Source organism: Pelophylax lessonae (assembly GCF_965119305.1).
Source record: "Pelophylax lessonae genome assembly, chromosome: 12".
NCBI lineage: Eukaryota > Metazoa > Chordata > Amphibia > Anura > Ranidae > Pelophylax > Pelophylax lessonae.
The window spans coordinates 150,526,835-150,548,287 of NC_138779.1; the positions used below are offsets into that span (position 1 = coordinate 150,526,835).

The 21,453-nt window shown below is 45.5% G+C and overlaps 1 protein-coding gene across 2 annotated transcripts in view; it reads right to left on the reverse strand.

Annotated features, from left to right (window-relative positions):
• SIK3 (SIK family kinase 3) overlaps positions 1–21,453 on the reverse strand; it is a 390,005-nt gene that overhangs the window by 151,285 nt on the left and 217,267 nt on the right. For both annotated transcript variants that reach the window (XM_082274215.1, XM_082274214.1), the window contains exons 5-8: positions 18,406–18,530; positions 16,989–17,112; positions 4,584–4,702; positions 4,351–4,461 (exon numbers count right to left, since the gene is read on the reverse strand). In XM_082274215.1, the coding sequence (XP_082130341.1) occupies positions 4,351–4,461; positions 4,584–4,702; positions 16,989–17,112; positions 18,406–18,530 (479 nt within the window). The remainder of the gene's footprint in view (positions 1–4,350; positions 4,462–4,583; positions 4,703–16,988; positions 17,113–18,405; positions 18,531–21,453) is intronic.

Sequence of the window (21,453 nt, forward strand, 5' to 3'; positions counted from 1 at the left end):
ACTGGTGGAAAACGTCTGGATGGAGGGACCATTCCCCCTGATCCAGAGTCTGACGGCTGAGATAATCTGCCTGCCAATTCTCCACCCCCGGAATGAACACCGCAGAGATCGCTGGAACAAATCGTTCCGCCCAGCGAAGAATGCAAGCCACTTCTTTGGCCGCTCGGACACTCTTGGTGCCCCCCTGGTGATTGACATAAGCCACGGCCGTGGCATTGTCCGACTGGATCCGAACCGGGCTACCCTGGAGCTGCTCGGTCCAGTGAATCAGACAAAGTCTGATCGCTCTCAGTTCCAATACATTTATCGGCAATCTGGATTCTTCCGGGGACCAAAGTCCCTGGACAGATAACTGACCGAGAATTCCTCCCCATCCGGATAGGCTGGCATCCGTGGTCACTATCGTCCAATATATTGGCAGAAATGACTTTCCCTGGCTGAGCATCGGAGACCGAAGCCACCAGACCAGAGACTCTCTGGTCTGTTTGCTCAATCGGATCTGATTGTCCAGGGATTCCGGATTCCGATTCCATCTGAGAAGAATCTCTTGCTGAAGAATTTGGGTATGGGACTGGGCAAATGGGACTGCTTCGAAGGAAGCCACCATCAACCCCAGAACCCTCATGCAAGTCCGAAGGGAAGACCAGCTGTTGGACAGTAACAACTGGACTGCTGATTGAATCTTTCGGAGTTTCCCTACCGGAAGGAAAACTCTTGTCCTGACTGTGTCTAGAATTAGACCCAGATATTCGAGCCTCTGGGTGGGAACCAGAAATGACTTTTGCTGGTTCACCAGCCACCCGAATTCCTGTAAAGAAATCATAGTAATTTCTATGTTTTGTAGCAAGGTCTGAGGAGACTCTGCATGAAGCAGAAGATCGTCTAGGTAACCAAGAATCGATATGCCTCTTTGGCGCAGTAGTGCCAACATTGGGGCCAACACCTTCGTGAAGACCCGCGGAGCCGTGGCGAGACCGAAAGGTAACGCCACAAACTGATAGTGGTTCTCTTCTACGGAAAAGCGTAGAAATCGCTGATGTACTGCGAAAATGGGAATGTGAAGATATGCGTCCTTGATGTCTATGGACGCTAGGACATCCCCTGGATGCAGGAAGGCTGCTACTGTGCGAATGGACTCCATTCTGAATCTTCTTATGTTGACAAAAGAATTGAGTGCCCTTAAGTCCAGAATTGGACGCACTTTGCCCTCTTTCCTGGGTATTGTAAATAGGTTTGAGTAAAACCCTTGAAACCGTTCTGTCCAAGGAACGTGGACTACCACTCCTTGTTGTAGTAAATCTGTGACTGCTCTCCGCAGATCTTCTAAACGATCCGGGGATAGTCGGATATTGGAAGGGAAGAATCGCGCCGGTGGGAGAGATCGAAACTCGATCTTGTACCCTGACCTTATGACTTCGCAAACCCATTTGTCCGGGATTCTGGAAAGCCATGGATCCGGGAACCGGCGAAGACGTCCCCCCACCCCAGTTATGGGTGGGGGCGCACCTTCAGGCTTTGGACGGTTTATCTTCAGGTCTGGAGGGGGCGGGCTTTTGCTTGCCCGACCAACGACCCCTGACGCCTCCTGCAGGAGCTTTGGAGGACTTAATTTTTTCACCCGCGGGACGAAAAAACCTCTTGTGAGCAGAAAAAGAAGGCCCTCGTCTTTGACGAGTTCCTTTACCTTTAAAATTTTGCGGTAAAAAGGTGCTCTTTCCACCCGTGAGATCCTTAATGATCTCATCTAAGTTGGCTCCAAATAGACGCTCTCCTAAAAAGGGGATATTAGCCAATGCTTTTTTGGAACCTTGGTCGGCTAACCAACCTTTTAGCCACAGTGTACGCCTGAGAACCACTGCTGAGACTGATGCTCGCGCCAATAATGGAGTGGCGTCTAACGCCGCATCACACACAAACTGTAACCCCTGTATCATTTGTTCCAACAAATCTGATACCGCCTGAGGGACCTCTTCTAAGTCCCGGCGTAACCACTTGGTCCATTCAGTTACAGCCTGCGAAACCAGACCAATAGCCGAGACATAGCTTCTATCTTGCGATCCACTGGATCTTTAAAAGACGGAGCGTCTTCTAGAGGAATAACCGTGGCTTTATTCAATCTAGCAATTGGTGAATCCACCACAGGTGGTTCTGTCCATTTCTTAATGAGGGTTTCCTCAAACGGATAACGCCTGTTAATGCGTTTAGAAATAGTAAAAGTGCGTTTTGGCAGACGCCATTCTTCTTCGATTGGATTGCCAAAACATTTGGGCAATGGAAAAACCTTCGCCACTTTGATGCGTTTTTTAGTCCCAAAAGGGATTTCAGTTTCAGCTATTTCCGATGGAATACCCTGTAATCTTAAGGTTTCTTGAACAGATACAATGAGTGCGTTTACCAACGCTTCCTCTCGGGCTATGGCTGATGCCGAAACATCCTCCTCGCTGTCTGAAGAGACCGGACCCGAGACACCAATCCCAGATGAAGTACCTGCAACTGCAGAAATAGGCTCAGAGTCTGAATCCGAGGTTTCAGATAATAAGGGGTTAGGCGGGGGTCGCTTTCTTGCGCCCTGTCCCTGACAAGCCACTTCCACCCGGGACACAAAAGTTTCCATAATAGCTGACAATGATTCAATTGTCAGTGGGGTGCTGGAGGATCCTGCAGACCCCTCGAGGGGATCCGGAGGAGATACATGAGTGGCAGGGTCCATGTTAATTCAGGACGCCTTTGCCAGCAAAAACAAAAAAGCTTTTTTTTTTTTTTTTTTTTTTTGTGTCTCCCCCTAGCGCAATAGCGCCCCTCAGAGTACCTGCTTCTCGATCCCACAGAGAGAGAGAGGGACCCCCAAGGCTCACCAACCGATGCAGTGAAGTTTCCAACCAACTGCAGTCAGCGTCTGTCTTTTACAGACTGGAAGGAGCTGTTGCTTTTTCCCGGGTAGAAGGACGTGGCTCCGCCCCCTGTGTACGCCTTCCGGCGTTCCCAGCTCTCCACGAGGTAGCTGGGCTCACGAAACATGGCCGCCCCCATAGAAGAGACATAAGACTCCAAAAACATGGCGGCCGGCGTGACCTGAGGACATACATGCACTTGGTCTACGGCAAAATGGCGGCGGACCGCCGAAATCGTTTTCCCAGCACATCCACCTGCATCTCTGCTAAGTGGCGATATATGGATCTACAGGAGATACACTACAAATAAGGTAGGATTATACCTCCTATGTCTGCTGTAATGTTACAGTCTGCTGGGTAGAGTGTAAGCTCTCAAACCAAGTCCACTTCCCACAAACACATGCTGTATTTACAAGGGGGACTTTTTAGTATCAGATATATACTGACCATATATGGAGGGGCCCATAATTCATACTGCCTCATAACGAGGAAAGAAAAAAGGGGACGTTTACTCACCATACCAAACCGACAGGCACCCTCTCTTCACAATACCCTCTCCACCGGGGTGGGGGGTTGTGGACCACTCCGGATGCCTCGACTCTCTGGTTCCTGGCGTCCAAGCGAGACTTTTAACTCGCAAGGTCAGTCCCTCCACTGGGACTCCGTCGCGGCCGACCCAGCGCGGAGCTCTGGTCTGCACGCGCTCGTAGGCAGAAACCGGGGTGACCACTGGATCTCAACATCCAGCCCGTCGCCCGGCCCCGCATACTTACTTGAATGTGTCGCGGCCGACCAAGCGCAATGCAATGGTCTGCGCGCGCTCGTAGGCCGGCTGGGGTGACCACAAGTGTCGCCCAGTCCGGCATTTTTGCTTGAAGATCTCACAGGAAAAACACTGGAGAAAAACTACCTAAAAAATGTCTTTTTCTAAAGAAAAAAGTCTTGCCAGGACCAAAAGATCCCAGCAAGGAACTTAGGTCCTTACTCCTGACTAGACAGAAAAAAACTGATTCCCTGTAGCAGAGAGAGGGAGGATATACCCTCAGGGACTGCCCCTAAGGTGGAGCCAGAACGTTTTGTCTTTCTGCCTAGTCCTACTCCTGCGGAGACAACATAACCCAGCTCTTGAGAATCAAGAAGACTACGTCTGTCAATGAGCGATAGAGAAAGGAGCTTTTGAACAGAAAAAACCCTGATGTGCCTAAACGCTAGACATGTGACTTGCCAACGAAATCCATTAACACTCAAACTCTTGACCCACCTAAATGCGTGTGCATTTACATGGCTCTAGGCACTTTTTTAAGCAGCTTTTATCCTGCAAAGGAATAAAGCAAACACACAGCGAGCATGCAGCCTTAGATCTGATAGAAACCAATATGGAATCTAGGTCATTGAGATGCAAAGGACAACAGTTTAACAGATAATAAATATGTTTGTTTCTGACCAATCGCAGAATCACCTGTAAAGTGCGGTCTTTGTCTAACCCCATTTCCACCATAGTAAATAGAACTTGCTCATTGATAGGCTCCCTCTGCCTCTCCATCTTCACATGCTGGCCTTCTGCTATTAACTGAAAAACAACGCAAAAGAAGAAGATCATATAAAATTCTGTCAAACATTAGGAGTCTTAAGAATACGTTAGTGTGTTGATAGTGAAGTAAATGAAGGTTGGCCTTTGTAGAATACACTCACCCTCTCAAACTCGAGATCCTGCTCTCCCTGACACATCCACTTATGTTTACAGATTTGCTCCATCGTCAGACGCCGACTCGGCTCCAAAATCAGCATATGTCGGATAAGGTGTTCACATTCTAAGGGAGATATTAATGGCTATAAACACAACACATACTTGTTTTACATTCTCTATTCAGGAGAGACAGTACTGCATACTCTGATGTCACATATTAGTGTGCTGATAAATCTGCAACACCTACAACCATTATAGGTTCCTTTCTAAGGGCTCTTTTACACGGCCCGCCTCCGTAGGCGGATCCGTGCTGAGCCGGCGGATGACAGCTCCGTCTCCGCTTGCAGAGCGGAGAGGGAGGTGTCACAGCCCCCGCTGCTCTCTATGGGGGATCAGATGAGAGCGGACCGCCTGTCCGCTCTCATCCGATCCGATCCGATACCTGAACGGATGGAAAAATAGGGTTTCCATCCGTCCAGATTTCACGGACAGGATCGGATACGGGTGTCAGCGGGTGTCAGCGGAGGTGTCTCCGCTGACATCCGCTGCCCCATAGAGCTGCATGGAGGATCCGATCAGATCCGCCTAAAAAACTGACAGGCGGATCTGATCGGGCCGCCCGTGTGAAAGAGCCCTAATACTGCTTCATAGTAAAACAAAAATAAAGAACTAGAACAGCCTCTCTCAACCTTTTTAACACAGAGGAACCCTTGAAATAAATTTTCTTGTATCGGGGAACCCCTGCTAAAATTCAAAAATCTACAACTCCTGACACATTAGTGTGATAGTCAGTGGGAAAAATGCTCATTACTTTGGTCATCATTGGGAAGAATTACCCTCTTACAGATAGCTAAAAGGAGCAATGGTGTCATTGTAAACTTATCTGAGAGGCAGAAATTGCCCATTGCTCAAGGAACCCGTAGCAACTTCAGGAGGAACCTTAGGGTACCACGGAACCATGGTTGAGAAACCCTGAACTAGAATATCGTTTGCTACACTTGTGTATGTTGCATTAGCTGAAAATAAGGTCCCTTAATGAGAAAAGGGATGTTCAAAAATATAAGTGAAGATACAAATATTGACATAAAAAGGTTTATGCAGATACGTAGTTCCTGGTTTATTCTTCCAAAGCACATGTTTGGCTACTGTTCAGCTCAGATACAGTTCAGCTAGTCTTCTGACTCAAACAACTCTGTAACATTACCTCTGACAACTCTACTATTTTCCTGGTTCAGCTTCACAACTGCCCGGATCATCTCCTTGTCCATTGGACAGTGGTGATGACACAGATTTATTGTTCAAGGAGCAGAGCTGAGGGAAAACCTGTAACTTTTCTAACTATTAACCTAAAAAATAGACACAAACAGTTGCGCAAAAGACAAAATATGCAATATACTAGAAAAATGGTCTGGTTTTGTCAGCCTCGTATCACCTTGATTCAACATGGTAACTAAAAAAGCATATTTTAACATTAACCTGGCCACACATGATAAAATCTGATAATGCATTCTCCTTTAGATTTACCTACATCTATACAGAGAGCAGGTTGACCTGCTTGGATAAAAATTCAGTCGATCGTTTAGGTGGGCTCTTACAGTACATACAGTGGGTATTAGAAAAGCATCACCCACTTTAAAATAATCACATTTTGTTGTTTTGCAGCCTGAAAGACACATTTTTTGTTTTATTCAGCTTTACTCAGTGCAACTTATAACAACAAAGTGAAAAAGATAGAAATCCAAACTGTCAGAAAAAAATAAAACAAAATTTAAAAACAGAATTTACTGAGTTGGAAAAAAGAATCATCTACTTGTGTCAGTACTTTGTTGAACAACCTTTTGCCCAATTTACAGTCTTTATTCTGTTGGGATAGGTCTCTACTAACTTTGCAATATTTGCCAACTTTTTGCAGAACTGCTCAAGTTCAGTTAAATTTGATGGTGACATTTGTGGACTACAGTCTTCAAGTCATTCCATAGATTTTCAATTGAGTTTGTCTGGGCTCTGACTAGGCCATTAAAGGACATAATGGGATTTCTGACTTATCGTAAAAATCCATTTCTCTTATGTGCATTGACGGACACAGCTTCAGATCTTCATAACCGTTGGGTTATGCTGCCATCTACAGGAGTAGGACACTAGGCAGAAAAAATGTCTGGCTACGCCCACGGGCAGTCCCAGGGGGTACATACTCTCTCTCTCTCGGCTATAGGCACTCAGTTTAGTTACAAGCAGTGTCAGAAGAATTACAACTCCACAGAGGGCTGGGTGCTGTGTATGTCAATGAACATCAGAGAAATGGATTTTACGGTAAGTCAAAAATCCAGTTTTCTCTTTCGTACATTAACAGACACAGCTTCAGATCTTCATAACCGTTGGGCATCCCAAAGCAGTGTTAAACATAAGGGGTGGGAACAGCAAAAAAATTCCCAAGGCTAAACAGAAGCCAACCAGGTGACAGGAGCTCAACCAAAACAACTGGAGCCCACCTGAAAAAAAAAACCAATACACCCTCGAAGACGATCAGGTCCTCTCAACAGCAAGAAAATATAAACAATCCCGCGCAATGTATAGGAATGAAGTGAAAGAATGGTACTGCTGCTGTCTACCTAATTACTATCCCTCAAAAGGAAAGTACTTGGAACTGAAAATAATGAATGGGTTTGGCGTTGCTAGACTTAATGGAAATCCCTCAAAGAAAAGTGATTCCTTTGAGTATACTATTACTGATGGCTGAAAATTCATAAAGTGCTGATAATAAAGTGCTATACTCTTTGTGTGCCACTAGTGCAAATAATTATTGCTGATGCTGAAAGGTGCTAATACAAGTGACTATAAATGAATGTAGTAAAACCAATACTATACCAAAATAAACCTGCATAAAATATACGTGTACCTTTAAAGTGCTAGACAAGGCTTAAAAATGTGTATATACACAAATTGTTTATTGATTTATTGATCCCTGGACAATCTATTACAAATAAAGTGACTGGTGCTAAACAAAGTGCTCAAAATGTGCACATGTGAACAATATCTAGTCCATGGACAAATGTTCCACTAATAAAGTGACAGGTGCTCTTCTAAGTGCTTCAAGATTATCCGTGACAATGGTAGTGCTCCACAAGCCACGCTCCCCCGCTGGTCCCACACTCACCAGAGCTCGGTCCCCTCAAGAGGGTATCAGGCCTAGCAAAGAGGTAGTTCCAACCGGATCAGCCGACTCAGGATCCACACCAAACATCACCTTACTTCCCTTCATAATGCTCGTATCCATGTAAAGATAAAGAGCAACAGTCCATAGTGTATACCAGTTGGATATATTTATTGTATGCAAGAAAACACACACTTACTCCAATGTGAATTCAATACAGAGTTGTGAATATAATCAGGAAGTCCGGGTTCCATGCGTTCCACGGCCCATTCCGGAAGTGACTCAAAGATGCTTGTGGCTCCGCTCTATGCATTTCATCACAATGACATCATCAGGAGCTACATTCACTTATAGTCCCTTGTATTAGCATTTAGCACCTTTCAGCATCAACAATATTTGCAAGAGTATATAGCACTTTATGAATTTCCAGCCATCAGTAATAGTATACTCAAAAGGAACCACTTTTCTTTAAGGGATTTCCATTAACTCTAGCAGCGCCAAACCCATTATTTTCAGTTCCTCTCAACAGCAGCCTGCAAAAATTTGCGGCCAAAAGAAGAACCCGCAGATGCCAACACATCCACTTTATAAAACCTTGTGAAAGTGCACAAACGACCAAGTGGCCACCTTGTACCAAAGGGTAACGCCACAAACTGATAGTGTTCTCTCCCATGGCAAAGGGGAGGAAGCGCTGGTGACTGGCACATATTGGAATGCGAGGGTAAGCATCCTTAAAGTCCGTAGAGGCAAGGAAATCCCCGACGCAGGATGCCACCACTGTGCGAATGGACTCCATTCTGAACTTCTGCACCCACACAAAGCAGTTCAGCGGCTTGAGGCCCAGGATTGGACGCACTTTGCCTTCCTTCCTGGGAACTGAAAACACGTTTGAGTAAAAACCCTAAACACATTCCAAAGTCGGAACCGGGACAATCACCCCTTGATGCAACAGGTCTTGTACTTCCCCAAACAGACCCTGTAAGTGGGGTCACAGGCACAAGTTGGAAGGAAAGAACCTTGTCGGGAGACAAGAGTAAAACTCGATCTTGTAGCCGGACCGATTGACTTTGTGGACCCACTTGTCTTGCACCAGGGAAGTATGAAGCAAAAAGAGATGACGCACTCCGATGTAAATCAAAATTGGAGTATATTTATTCCACATCAAACAATAGGCAAACTTGAAACATCATACTGAGTGCAGGACACAAAAGGCAGACGCGTTTCACGACTTAGAGATGTCGCTTACTCATTACCATGTGACATGGTTTCGATGTTTCAAGTTTGCCTATTGTTTGATGTGGAATAAATATACTCCAATTTTGATTTACATCGGAGTGCGGTCATCTCTTTTTGCTTCATACGACTTTGGATTGCGGATCCGACCGGCACCTGATACCCATCCCACCTGGAGCAGTCTCTCCTATTTGGACTCTATCTTGCACCTGCAACGGTTATGAAGATCGGAAGCTGTGTCTGTCAATGAACGAAAGAGAAACACCTTTTTCTCCTTCAACCACTGTATGGTAATATTTGCTGTGTGCTTTGGGTCATTGTCATGTTGGAAGGCAAACCTTCCTATTGACAACTTTCTGTCAGAGGGCAGCAGATTTTCCTCAAGAATGTGATGGTATTTTGCCCCATCCATTTTTCCTTCCATCCTGACAAGTGCTCCAGTCCAGTGCAGGAAAACACCCCCATAACAGGATATTACCACCTCCATGCTTTACTGTAGGAATAGTGCCATTTAGAAGGTGAGCTGTATTGGAACTCCCGCCAGACATATTGTTTGGTGTTGAGACCAAATAATTACATTTTAGTCTCACCTGACTATACCACCTTTAAATGTGCGGCCTCAGAATCTTCAAGGTGCATTTTGGCAAAGCTCAGTCGTTAAGTATGTGGCCTTTCTTGAGGAGTAGCTTTTTTTCTTGAAACCCTCCCATACAAGCAACATTAGTGGAGAATTTGCGATATTGCTGTCACATGCACGCAATGACTACTCTGTCATAAATTCCTGTAACTACTTCACATTTGCTGTAGGCCTCTTGGTAGCCTTTCTGACCAGTTTCCTCCTGGCTCTTTCATCCAGTTTGGAGCAGCGTCTTGATCCAGGGAGGGTCTGGGCTGTACCAAATACCTTCCACTTCTTAATAATAGACTTCCCTGTGCTTCTATGCAACGATAAAGCCTTTTACATTATTTTGTATACATCTTCTGTCAGAGGCGTAACTAGAACCTTCAGGGCCCTGATGCAAGAAACCATGAAGGGCCCCCCAGACCCCTGGCCGGGGCCCTTACCTTCAAGCCCAGGGCTCTTCCCACTAATCCTGGGGCTCTTTACACTCGTTGCATGGCCTTTTATTACGGTCCCACAGCAGGATTCTTTCACAAGTTCTGCAGTGGGCCCCCTTCCTGCAATCTTGTGGGCCCCCTTCCTGCAATCTTGGGGCCTCCCCACAGTGGTGCAATGCCAGGGTCCAGTCGCAAGTGTGACCTTTGTGATCCTGGAAGTTCACCCACTGGTTTGCTACCGGGCCCCCTGGAGCATGGGGCCCGGTAGCGATTGCAACCCCTGCAACCCCTGTAGTTACGCCCCTGTCTTCTGTCTTGTGCCTTTCCACAACTTTATCACGGAGGTCTTTTGACAGCGCCTTGCCACCCATAGTTGATTGTTTGCTTCAGTTGCACTAACAGGGAAATCTTTTTTCATACTGAGCTAATCGAAATGACCACAGCTAATCACATTTAAAAGTCGAATGGCTTTGTGTGGCTTTGAGGTGGTGATTAGCTACACCTGATTGAGTTTACAAGTCATTATTAGGAAGGGGTGATCCTTTTTCTAAGGGCTCTTCCACACGGACGTTCCGTACGTCCGTATATCACCCCATCCATTTGCGGGTGATATACGGACATAATGCTTGTCAATGTGATTTCGGATGTCAGCGGATGACCATTCACTGACATCCGATTTGTGTCTTTTCAGTTCTGTTCCGTTTTTTGGAACAGAACAGAACCCTATTTTTCCTCCGTTAAAAAAAAATGGAACTGATGCAAAATCGGATGTCAGCGGTGTCATCCGCTGACATCCGCAATCCCCATAGACTAACATTATGTCCGTATATCATCCGCAAACAGATGGGATGATATGCGGACATACGTGTCATCTGTGACGGTAAAAAAAAAAGTGCCGCAGCGGACAAAAAAAACGGAGCGGCCGTGTGAAAGAGGCCTAACTCAGTGATTTTGATTTTTTTCTTTGACCTGTTGGCATTATATATTAAACTTGGAAGTTATAAGTTGCACTGACTAAATACAGCTGGATAAAACAAAAATTGGATCTTTGACTTACCGTAAAATCCAATTCTCTGATGTTTATTGACAGACACAGCACTTCTTCTTGACCATAGGGTTATACTGCCCCCTACAGTAGTAGGACACTAGGCAGAGAAAAAGCTTGAGCATGCCTATAGGGCAGTCCCTGGGAGTATACTCCCACTTCCTGCTATAGGTCTTCAGATTTGCAACAAGCAGTGTCAGAAGAAACCACGCAATGTACATCTTCCACGAACGATGGTAGATCTTCCCAGAATTCGATTTTCCATTCTAACCTTCAGCACCTGGCATTTAGCAGCCCAGCCGTCAAAGCCAGCGACTGTAAAACAGGATGGAAGATTGGCCCTTGGGACAGCAGGTCTTCCCTGAGAGAAAGTCTCAAAGGAGCATCGGTGACCATCCGTACCAGATCAGCATACCAAGACCGGCAAGGCGAGAAGCCACTAGGATGACTTGAATCCCCTTTGCCTCGATCCTGAATAGGAGTCTCGGCAGAAGCTGAAGATGAGAAAATGCATAAATCAGACGATACCAAGTACAAAGAGCAACTAGCACGTCTGTACCGTCAGCTAGATGATCCCAAGACCGTGCCGCAAACCTCTGAACCTTTCTGTTGAGACGAGAGGCCAACAGATCCACCTCAGGAGTACCCCACCAGAGACACAACTGATGGAACACCTCCAGATGAAATGAACATTCTTCCTGGTCTAACGCCTGTCGACTGAGATAATCCGCTTGCCAATTTTCCACCCCTGGATTTTGTACAGCAGAGAGGGCTGGAACAATCATTCTGCTCACGTTCGATGCCGGCAACTTTCCGAGCCGCCAGGACACTTCTTGTACCCCCTTGGAGATTAACATAGGCCACAGCCGTAGCATTGTCCGATTGAATCCGTACAGGACACCCCTGGAGACGACATGTCCAATGATCCAGACAAAGTCTGATAGCACGGAGCTCCAGTTCATTGATTGGTAGCCTGGACTCTTCCAGAGACCAGACTCCCTGTTCACACTCCGTGCCGAGGACACCTCCCTGCCCGAATACGCTGGCATCCGTGGTGACAACCGTCCAGTACAGGGGGAGAAATGATTTTCCATAACAAAGTGCTGAAGAATGAAACCAAACCAGGGACCCTCTCGTACTCTGGCTAAACAGGATCAGATTGCCCAGAGACTGAGGATCCTTGTTCCATTTTACCAGAATCTCCTTTTGCAGAGATCTCGTGTGGAACTGTGTAAACAGAATCGCATCGGAGGTAGACACCATCAGGCTCAGCACCCGCATGCAAGTCTGAAGAGATGACCATCTGTTGGATAGCAGAAGCTGAATTGCAACTTTTGAAGTTTCTCCAGAGGAAGAAACACTCTGGCAGTGGAGGAATCCAGAGTCAGGCCCAGGTAGTCCAGGCTTGTGGACAAAACCAGAGCAGATTTCTAAAGATTCAGAATCCAACTGAACTTCCTCAGCGTTTGCAGAGTAATCTCCAAGTTGTCCAACAAGTCAGTCGAAGACCCTGCTCATGAGAGCAGATCGTCCAGGTACCCCAGTACAGCGATCCCCCACTCACTCAGTAATGCTAGAACTGGGCCAACATTTTCATGAAGACCCGAATAGCGGAGGGGAGACAAAAGGGTAACTCCACAAATAATATTGCTCCTCAACCATGGCAAAGCGAAGGAAGCACTGATACGCAACATATACTGGAATGTGAAGGTAGGCATCCTTGATGCCGATGGAGGCTAAAAAGTCCCCCTGATGTAAGGAAGCCATCACCGTGCGAATGGCCTCCATTCGGAACTTCTGTACCCGCACAAGACGGTTTAGCGCCTTTAGGTCCTGTATTGGACGCACCTTGCCCTCCTTCCTAGGGACTGTAAACACGTTTAAGTAAAAAATCTTGAAAACATTCCGACTTTGGAACTGGAACAATCACCCCTTGAAGTAACAAGTCTTGCACAGCGCCATAGAGATCATTTAAGCGATCTGGGGACAGGCACAGGTTGGAAGGAAAGAACCTTTCCGGAGGATATGAAACTCGATCTTGTAGCCGGAGGGAATGACTTTGTGGACCCACTTGTCCTGGATCAGGTAGGACCATGGAACCCGGAAAACGTCGACGACGTTCCCCCAGATACGGGTGAGGGCGCCCCTTCACGCGGAGGAATGTTTGTCTGCAGGTCTGGTAGAACCTGCTCGTGGTTTGCCAATCCAAGACTTCCTTACCCTTGGAAGCCTGAGGAAAAATAGTACTCTTTGCCCCTGTGAGGCCTTTTCCAAGGAAGCTCCAGATCCCCCACAACTGGAAGATTGGACAAGGCCTTTTTAGAGTAGAGGCCTGGCCCACAAACCAGCATTTCAGCCAGATAATGCCGCAGGACCACTGCTGAGACAGACAATCTAGAAAGCAGGGGAACAGCATCCAAAGAGGCATCACAGACAAACTGTAGCATTTGGACCAACTGATCCATTAGCTCCACAAAGGCGGGGGGGGGGGGGTAGCTGTTTCTCCTCCAGGTCCCAAAGTCGAATTTTAGCCCATTCAGTCATAGCTTGTGACACTAGGGCAATAGTAAATACCGGCCTAAATGCTGATGCCGACCCAGCCACAGTGAACATATGGCAAGTCAAAGCCTCCGACCGCCTATCAGCTATGTCTGAGAAGACCGGGGACTGTTCAACCAGAATTACAGTGGCTTTATTTAACGTGGAAACCGGGGAGTCCACCTCATGTGCAGAGGTACCGTCCATTTTTTAAGGAGGGACTTCTCATAAGGGTACCGCATTGAAAAACACTAAGGGATTGCAAATGTGCATTTCGGGCACCCCCACTGTTTTTAGACAATATTGTCAAAGAAGGGGGGAAAGGGGAACACCCTCGCCGCTTTGGAGGATCTGCGGGTGCCAAAAGTGACCCGCTCCTCTGATGCTGCGTTAGTCGCATCTCCCATATGCAAAGTTTTCCGTACTGATACAATCAGTTTATCCACTTGCGCCTTTTCATGTGTGGCTAGAGAACCAGATGAATCATCCTCACTATCCAAGCATGCAAGGTGCATGGCGCAGACCCCGAAGGATAACTTGCGTCCGCAGCGGCCGAATCAGACTCTTGATCTGAGGAGACAGAAGAAGCAGGGGAAGGCGGGGGGAGCTTTTTGCTAGCCCCTTTAGCCAGGGCCAAATCTACTTTCGACACCAAGGACACCAGGACCATTGTCAGTGCAGATAGATGTTGGGCCCTGGAGGGCTCCGCAGCCTCTGAGAGGGGGGGGTCAGGTGGTGAAAAATGCTCCATTGATTCCATGATTTAAGAGGGGAACCCACAAAAAGAAGTGTAAAACACAGCAAAAGGGACACCCCACCGTGCTGTGGCACTACAAGGCCCAGCACAGAGCACTACTGCTGCAATAGCAGGAAGAAAGAGAGAAAGCCCCACAAAGGCAGTCACCACACCGGTCAGGTACTCCCAGCCCGAACTATCTGCAAACCATGTGGCGATCACGTGGAAGAGTAACATCGATGATTCCGCACTAGAGGCCGACCGCTGAATCCCCGCCCATCTGACTTCAAAAACATGGCCTCCGCTATTTGCAATGGGAAACCATAGGCAAATTGCCACCAAGGCTACACAAACATGGCCGCCGATCTGTAGCACATAAGGCTACAATAAAATGGCGGCACCACGCAGCCCCAGGGGGGACCTTGGAGCACAAAAAACTACCTTAACAGGAAAAGGCCACAATAGACCACGAGAAGGGGGGAAGGGAACTGGGAGGGAGGGGAGCCCTGGGGTCTGACCATCCCAGGGAGGGACCCACGTCCACCCCAAAACCCGCCAGTGGTAGAGGGGGTACGACAGCTACTTACCACACCAGGAACAGGGTGGGCACCACTCCAAACAGGACACCGCTCCATCGCAATGTGGGTGCTGCCAGCCAGGAGGAAACGCTGTGACTCAGGCCGAAGACAGTTCGTATGCGACCTCGCAGAACGTTTAACTCGCAGGCCAGCCCCCGTCCAGTGGGGCTATGTCGTGGCCAATCTAGCACAGAGCTGCCGTCTGCACACACTCGCTTGCCAGACTGAACCCTAAGGATCTAGATTATCCAGTGTGTCGCCCAATCGGGCACTTTATTGTAGATTCTCACAGGAACAAAATAATGAAAGGAGGAAAATATTCCATTAAAATATAAAAAATTGCCAGGACCAGAGATCACAGCAAGGAACTTGGACCTTACTCCTGACTAGGCAGAAAAAAAACTGAGGACCGATAGCAGGAAGTGGGGGTATACTCCCAGGGACTGCCCCATAGGCTTGCTCAAGCTTTTTCTCTTCCTAGTGTCCTACTCCTGTAGGGGGCAGTATAACCCTATGGTCAAGATGATGAAGTGCTGTTTCCGTCATGAACGAAAGAGAAAATTGTGTGACTTTATTTCAGGCTGCAAAGAAACAAAAAATGATTATTTTAAAGGGGGAAGGTGATACTTTTCTATACTCACTGTACTTGTTATAGCGTGTAAAATAAAGCTGGCCATTCATGGCTCAGTTTTTAGGAATGCTGAACATAAAAACGGAACTGCCTACTACATTTACACATTTAAGGTGGATGCAGGAACGCTTTCCACTGTGTCACTGTATTCTGACAGCAGAACTCAGATTACACTGATCATCGCTTTGCTCCACTGAAAAGAACCACATTTTTTAACAAGCCGACTCATGAGAAGTCAATCATTAGATCAAAAACTCATGAATGTGAATGGCCATAGATGGATCAAAATTCAGCCAGTACCTGTTTAATTGGCCAAATTTTGAACCATCTGTGTCCAGCTTAATCCAAGCCGTCCCCCAAAGCTTCTAAATTTATCAAGCCAAACTACCTCACTGCTTCCTCACTTCAACATCCCAACCTGTCTAAGCTTTGGTGTCGTCAGATAGGAATGATGTCACAGAACACCAAAATGTGAAAGTGTTAAGCACGGTGTCAATGACAGTGTCAACACTCTAGTACTGTCACATGGGTGAGAGGTCACATGCTCTCTAAAACCTGAAGGCCCCACTCTGTTAACTAGGGTTGTGGTGGTGCAAAAGGGTGACTTTGTAAGTATAACTGCCTATCTGAAGACACTGTCACTTTGCCCTGACAAATTTTTAGTAAGCATATAAAAATAACAGGCAGCTTTGTTTAAAGCTTTATAAGAATCCTTCTGCTCAAGTCTGAGGGTGCTTAATGCAGATGTTTACTATAGTGCTGGCTATGGCTTTGTGCACATGCAGGAGGAGGGCAAACAGGTAACTGTCACAATGTGAAAGTATGCCGGCATACTCTTCTACTGCGGGCTACTGCTGCACCCGCTCAACCACGGTTCCTTTTTTTTTTAAACAATGAGCAATAAGTTCTACTAACTAGTAAAACTTTTTATACACTAGTAGAAGTTCATACAAAAATTCTTAGGAAAATTTGTACGAAAATTCTCAAAATATCTGAATGTCGTTTGAAAGTATTTCTAAATGAATTTGCTTTCAACATTCGATTTTGGAATAAATGGATGTTATCAAATAATATACATTGTTAAAAATTTGTACTTTCAAATAAAATTTTTCAACCTGCTCCATTAAATTTTCTCGCCACTGTGGTCAAAAACAATTGTAGCTTTGATCCCAGTAATGATTTTCTAATGTTGAACATTCGCATAAAAAAATGAACATACTTACAATGAAAAACATAAAACAAAATTCTACTAGCATATACCCAACTTTAAAGAAGCTTAGGCAAGTAGGAAAAGTCAATAAAAAAAAAAAATATCAAAATATTAAAATAAGGAATTCTATTGCAAAAAGCGAGTTTACATCATCAGTGATAGCTCGATTTTTATAAAAATAATAAACTTTAAAACCTTTGAGAACAACCACACTAATAAAAACTCATACCTGTGGACATAAAAAAGGGGATCCGAAATTTTCCACTCAAGACTCTGGCTCGTAGATTTTGTAATGTGCTTCCATCAAAAGGGAGCGCACCACAGACCAGGACATACAGGACCACTCCCAAGCTCTAAATGAAGGAGATACAAAAATAAAGAGGAGGTTAAAGAGAAGTGGAACTCCAAAAAGCAGGACTGACTTGCCTCTTTAAATCCAACCTAACACCCAAATCAACGGTATGATTTTCCATTTTTGGAAGAGTGGGTACCCAAAGACAATTTCATATATATCTTGAATAACAATGTTTCCTCATACCCTGGGGAGTTCTATTTCCCTTGATCTTTACAGAATTTTCTGAGGGGAAAAATTCAGTAAGACCTAATCTAAATGCATAGTCAATCATGGTAAGGAAGCTTAGTTGTCAGTTTAAGCACAGCAGGATATCATTATACCACATTGGGCAGAACTTCTTCCCCTCGCTCCTTCAGCACTCTGCATCCTACAGGCTAGGCCAACGGAAGACAAGTGGTGCCTTCATATCAATTACATTTTTTTTTTTTTTTTTAGTTTTGCATACAATGAGGAAAGAACTAAAAACTGCCAGTTTTTGTGTCAAATGTCTGTCCCCACTAATTTAAAATGATACTAAACACATACTGTTTACTTTTTGTCCCTTCTATTTCTGTATATGAACAATGGCACTGTAATTATTTTAATATAAAAAGCATCCAAGTTCCTTTTTCCTAATCGAGATATAGCTGTCACATGACCCAGCTGTTTCCAAGCCTGTGTGCAGGGAAACAAAAGCAGGAGGAGGGTCTAGTCCCCTGCTGCTGGTCACATGTTCAAAAAAAAAAAAAAAACAGTCTTTGGAATACAAAAGTAAAAATAAATATTTAAAATCAATAAATAGTTTTAAATTGGCATACAAATATATATTTAGAATAAGTGGCGGTTCACACTAGGTCGCTCCGACTTAGGGGGCGACCTGTGAAGTTGCGTGCAGCGCGACTTCGGCATGACTTGCACGGACTTCATAAAATGAATGTCAATGCAAGTCGCCTCCAGGTCGCCCCGAAGTAGTACAGGACCCTTTTTCAAAGTCGGAGCGACTTGTGTCACTCCTATTAGAACCGGTCCCGTACTACTCAATGACCGCGACGGTGCACGACTTGCCAGGCTCTAGTTCCTCCTGTTTTGCATTGTATTGTAACTGTATTGTCTTCCCTCACATTGTAAAGCGCTGCGCAAACTGTTGGCGCTATATAAATCCTGTATAATAATAATAGTAACCTGCATGTTATCAGCGCTCAGCCCACACAAACACAGGATTACAATGGAGTAATTCAGGCAGAGGTCAGCTTGGCAATGTTCTGCCAACTGTATTACCAATAACCCCTTGAACATAGACTTTGCTACTCACCCAGATATCCACCTTGGGCCCTTCATACTCCTTTCCTTCAAACAGTTCTGGCGCTGCATATGGGGGACTTCCACACCAAGTCTTTAACAACTGTCCTGGAGTAAACCGATTACTAAACCCAAAATCTAGGGGAAAACAAACAATGAAAAGTTACAATTATATTGCAATGTTCTTTACATACCAGGAAATAACCATAAAAGTTCTGGTTGTATGGAATCTTCTGTATCAGTAAAAACTTTTTGTTCTATATAACCCTGTGAACTTCTTGATGAACTCTATAACACACTCCTGATCTTATCAAATGGGAAATGACACAACGAGAGGCTCATATGTGTAGGGCGTGAGTCAACTTAAAAATAAATGAAATACTATTGCTAAAATTTTCTCAGTTAGACCAGGCAGTATTGGAAGCAAAAGACTCCTATATTAAGGATCTCTCATTCGACAGTGTGCAAGCATTGAAACACAAAGAATGTACAGATCATTTTTGAATCGGGCAATGAAAAGCTGTGTTGCTCCCATTTTGTAAAAAAAACAATACCTGAAACTTTCACTATTCCTAAATTATGAGTGACAGCGACATTTTGACCTCCAAATTTTTTGTTCTATTTACCTCTTAAGCTGGGTATGCAAGAATTTTTTTTTTTAAGTTCAACCAGTAGGTTAAACGGAAAAAAAAAACTGACGGATTCCCACATCCATACAAGCAATGTACTCGGAGACCCGACCGAATACACAGATCAGTGCTGCAGTTGGCTGAATGTGTTGATTGAATGCTGGTTTTCCAGCATTCTAATGTTTGGCTTCTGTTGAACAGAAAGTGATACGTACACAATAGGGATGGGCTCAACATGTTTGGATCATAGTCTCAACCCTCCTGAGTAATCCCGCCAGGAAGCCCTCATTGCAAACCACCAATCATAGCAGTGGGGCATTTCCGGGTCTGCAGCTGCACATACACACACTGCATATGATTAGCGGTGTGCAGTGACTGCTTTCTGGAGGAATTGTACAGGTGGGTTGGGACTATGAACCAAACACACCTGAGTCCATCCCTAGTACACAATGCAGAGTAACCAAAGAATGGAAGGGATGGTGGCTGAACCCTGTTCTTTCAGAGTGCAAAAATTCTGGTCCAGTCTGTGCGGGTGAGCTGGATGGGGAGTTTGTATTGGGGGATCTGAACTGAGGGGGTAGGCTGGGATGGGGGAAAAGAGGTTATTTTGGTTGTACGCTGTAAAGGGCCATGCGTGTTACAAACACCTGACAGAAGTGCCTTGACCAGCACAGGCTCGAGCAGCATTTAGTTAAATCCCACAAAGACTCACTATATTCGTCAGCGCCTATCGTTCCGCTTGGCTGGCTGGCGTGCGTTCCACTAAGAGAACGGACGTGACTTCAATGGTTGCCAGACCTCAATGCATTTCGCCGATCAGTTGGCATCATCAGGAAATCCCAGGAACGATAGGAGCTAACGGATATAGTAATTCTTTATGGGATATAACTAAATGCCACTCGAGCCTGTACAGGCCGAGGCACTTCCGATGTAAGCTGCCAACCATTTGTCCTTGTGTCAGGACCAAAATATTTAATAAACAGGGTTGCACTATTATTCCATTTTTTTGCCTTTTTTTGTGCATATAACACTGGAGAGGAAAGTGGGGGAGTGGAGTGAATGGCAACATTGTGAGAAGATACATTCGGACAGCTGGGTTGACCTCTTATTGATTAAGGCCTTATGATCCTTTTGGACCTAGGAAGTTCGGTGAGCAATTTACTTAACACCTTACGTGGTGGAGACCTAGGGATGCACCGATCCGACTTTTTTGGATCCGATACCGATATCTGGCGTTGTGAAATCGCCGATACCGGAACCGATCCGGAGCTACAAACAAAGCAAGCGGCTGCAGTACAGAGCAAAGCCGCTGCTTCATGTGTACGGCTCCTCCATTCACAGGCGGAGTGCATCTGATATCACTCCGCCTGTGAGCCGGACCTATACAAGAAGTAGCAGCTCCCATCCCATACTACTACTGCACCTAGTAAGGGATGGCTGAGCCGTTACTCAGCAAAAACCGGATCGGCCAATGTTACCGATCCCCCGATCCATCAAAAATGGCCATATCGGCGCCGATATCCGATCCGAATATCGGATCATGCATCCCTATGGAGCACACAGATTTTTTTCAAATATCATGCGTGAAGGTGGTTGGGATCACTGAGTTGAAAGGACTACCCATTGAATTTGGAATGTATTTTATAACTTATTACAACTTTCTGCATATTTTGGAGCATTTTTTCACCACATGGATTGATTATAGATTTGATGTATTCACGGGTTTGGTTATCATGGAAACGTTATGTGCTGCAGCCACATTTTTTTTTAGTATTTTGCAATTGTTATACTTTATTTGATAGGTGAGAGCAGGAGTGTTTTGTATTTATACAACCCTATCACTTGACTCTGTCACTTTAGACAGGCACTACTGACTGCTGAACGCATGCCAATCAAGTGAACAGGGCCTCTCTGCAGCCACCCCACAACCACATCCAATACACATTGTTTTGGCGTGCTAGTGCGGGGTTCAAGGGTTAAAGCAGGCAGTGAAGGGGAGATATGGGTAAAATACTTTCTGAACATGGATCCCTCTTCAGAGACCAATGCTAGTGTGAACAAGCCCTTACATTCTTGCTTGTAACATCGTTTTGAAAGCATAGTTTATGGGTAAAAGTACTGTGGAAGCCCGTTAAGTCTTTTCCATTGTTAACATAATTTGGCCACACCCATAACTGATGTTATTTTGGATACCTTTATTTTGGGAGGGAGCTAAAAAAATAAAAATGACTGTCCCTGGTTGCCAGATGAGCTATGCATACCACTGATAAAAGGTCTTCCTGGGAGTGCCTTTTTTCCTGTTAGCATGAAAAAGGATGAGACTTTGGGACCCTTTTATCCCCTAAGATCTGGTCTGTTGAAAAAGAAGCTAGGGATGGTCTGCTAGAGGTCTGAGAATGTGTAACGGGTGACGGACTCATACCCCTGGCCAC